The sequence below is a fragment of the Penaeus monodon genome, chromosome 19 (genome assembly GCF_015228065.2).
Source record: "Penaeus monodon isolate SGIC_2016 chromosome 19, NSTDA_Pmon_1, whole genome shotgun sequence".
NCBI lineage: Eukaryota > Metazoa > Arthropoda > Malacostraca > Decapoda > Penaeidae > Penaeus > Penaeus monodon.
In genome coordinates, this window is record NC_051404.1 from 3,473,052 (window position 1) to 3,473,534 (window position 483).

Sequence of the window (483 nt, forward strand, 5' to 3'; positions counted from 1 at the left end):
TTTTTTCATCATCACTTTTGGCTTTCTTTAGTCGGTTTACTTCATGGTGGTTGTCATGGAATAATATTTTGTTCTATGCAGGGCTATCATTGCACAACCACACTTTTTATAGGAAAATCAGTAAGAAATCATTCATGCCACTCTTTCCTCTTATATGCTTAGATAGAGATTTTTTTTTTCTTTCCTACATTAGCTTAGAGCTTTCATTTTCAGTTCAGTAAATCAGTTTGCACCTTTTGTAATCAGCGGTAATGAGCTTATTCAAAATGATTGCATACCATTCTGATCAGGATTTTCTTACTTAATGAATGTCTTCCTTGCAGAACATCTGTCTGCTGATTTCTGTCTTCATGCATCTCAGTATGCTATTTAATTAGCCTCTCTTTTTATGTCTGTGGACATCTGTGTCATATATCCTAATGCTAAAAATTAGGCTATCAAGTGTATATGTATAAATATGTCAACTTCCCTTTCTATTATAGT

General features: G+C 33.1%; 1 protein-coding gene across 14 annotated transcripts in view; it reads left to right on the top strand.

The window, feature by feature from the left end:
* LOC119584976 (stromal interaction molecule homolog) overlaps positions 1-483 on the top strand; it is a 99,451-nt gene extending 98,968 nt beyond the window's left edge. For all 14 annotated transcript variants that reach the window (XM_037933572.1, XM_037933582.1, XM_037933574.1 and 11 more), the window contains one exon: positions 324-483. In XM_037933572.1, coding sequence (XP_037789500.1) covers positions 324-373 — 50 coding nt within the window. In that variant the 3' untranslated portion in view covers positions 374-483. The remainder of the gene's footprint in view (positions 1-323) is intronic.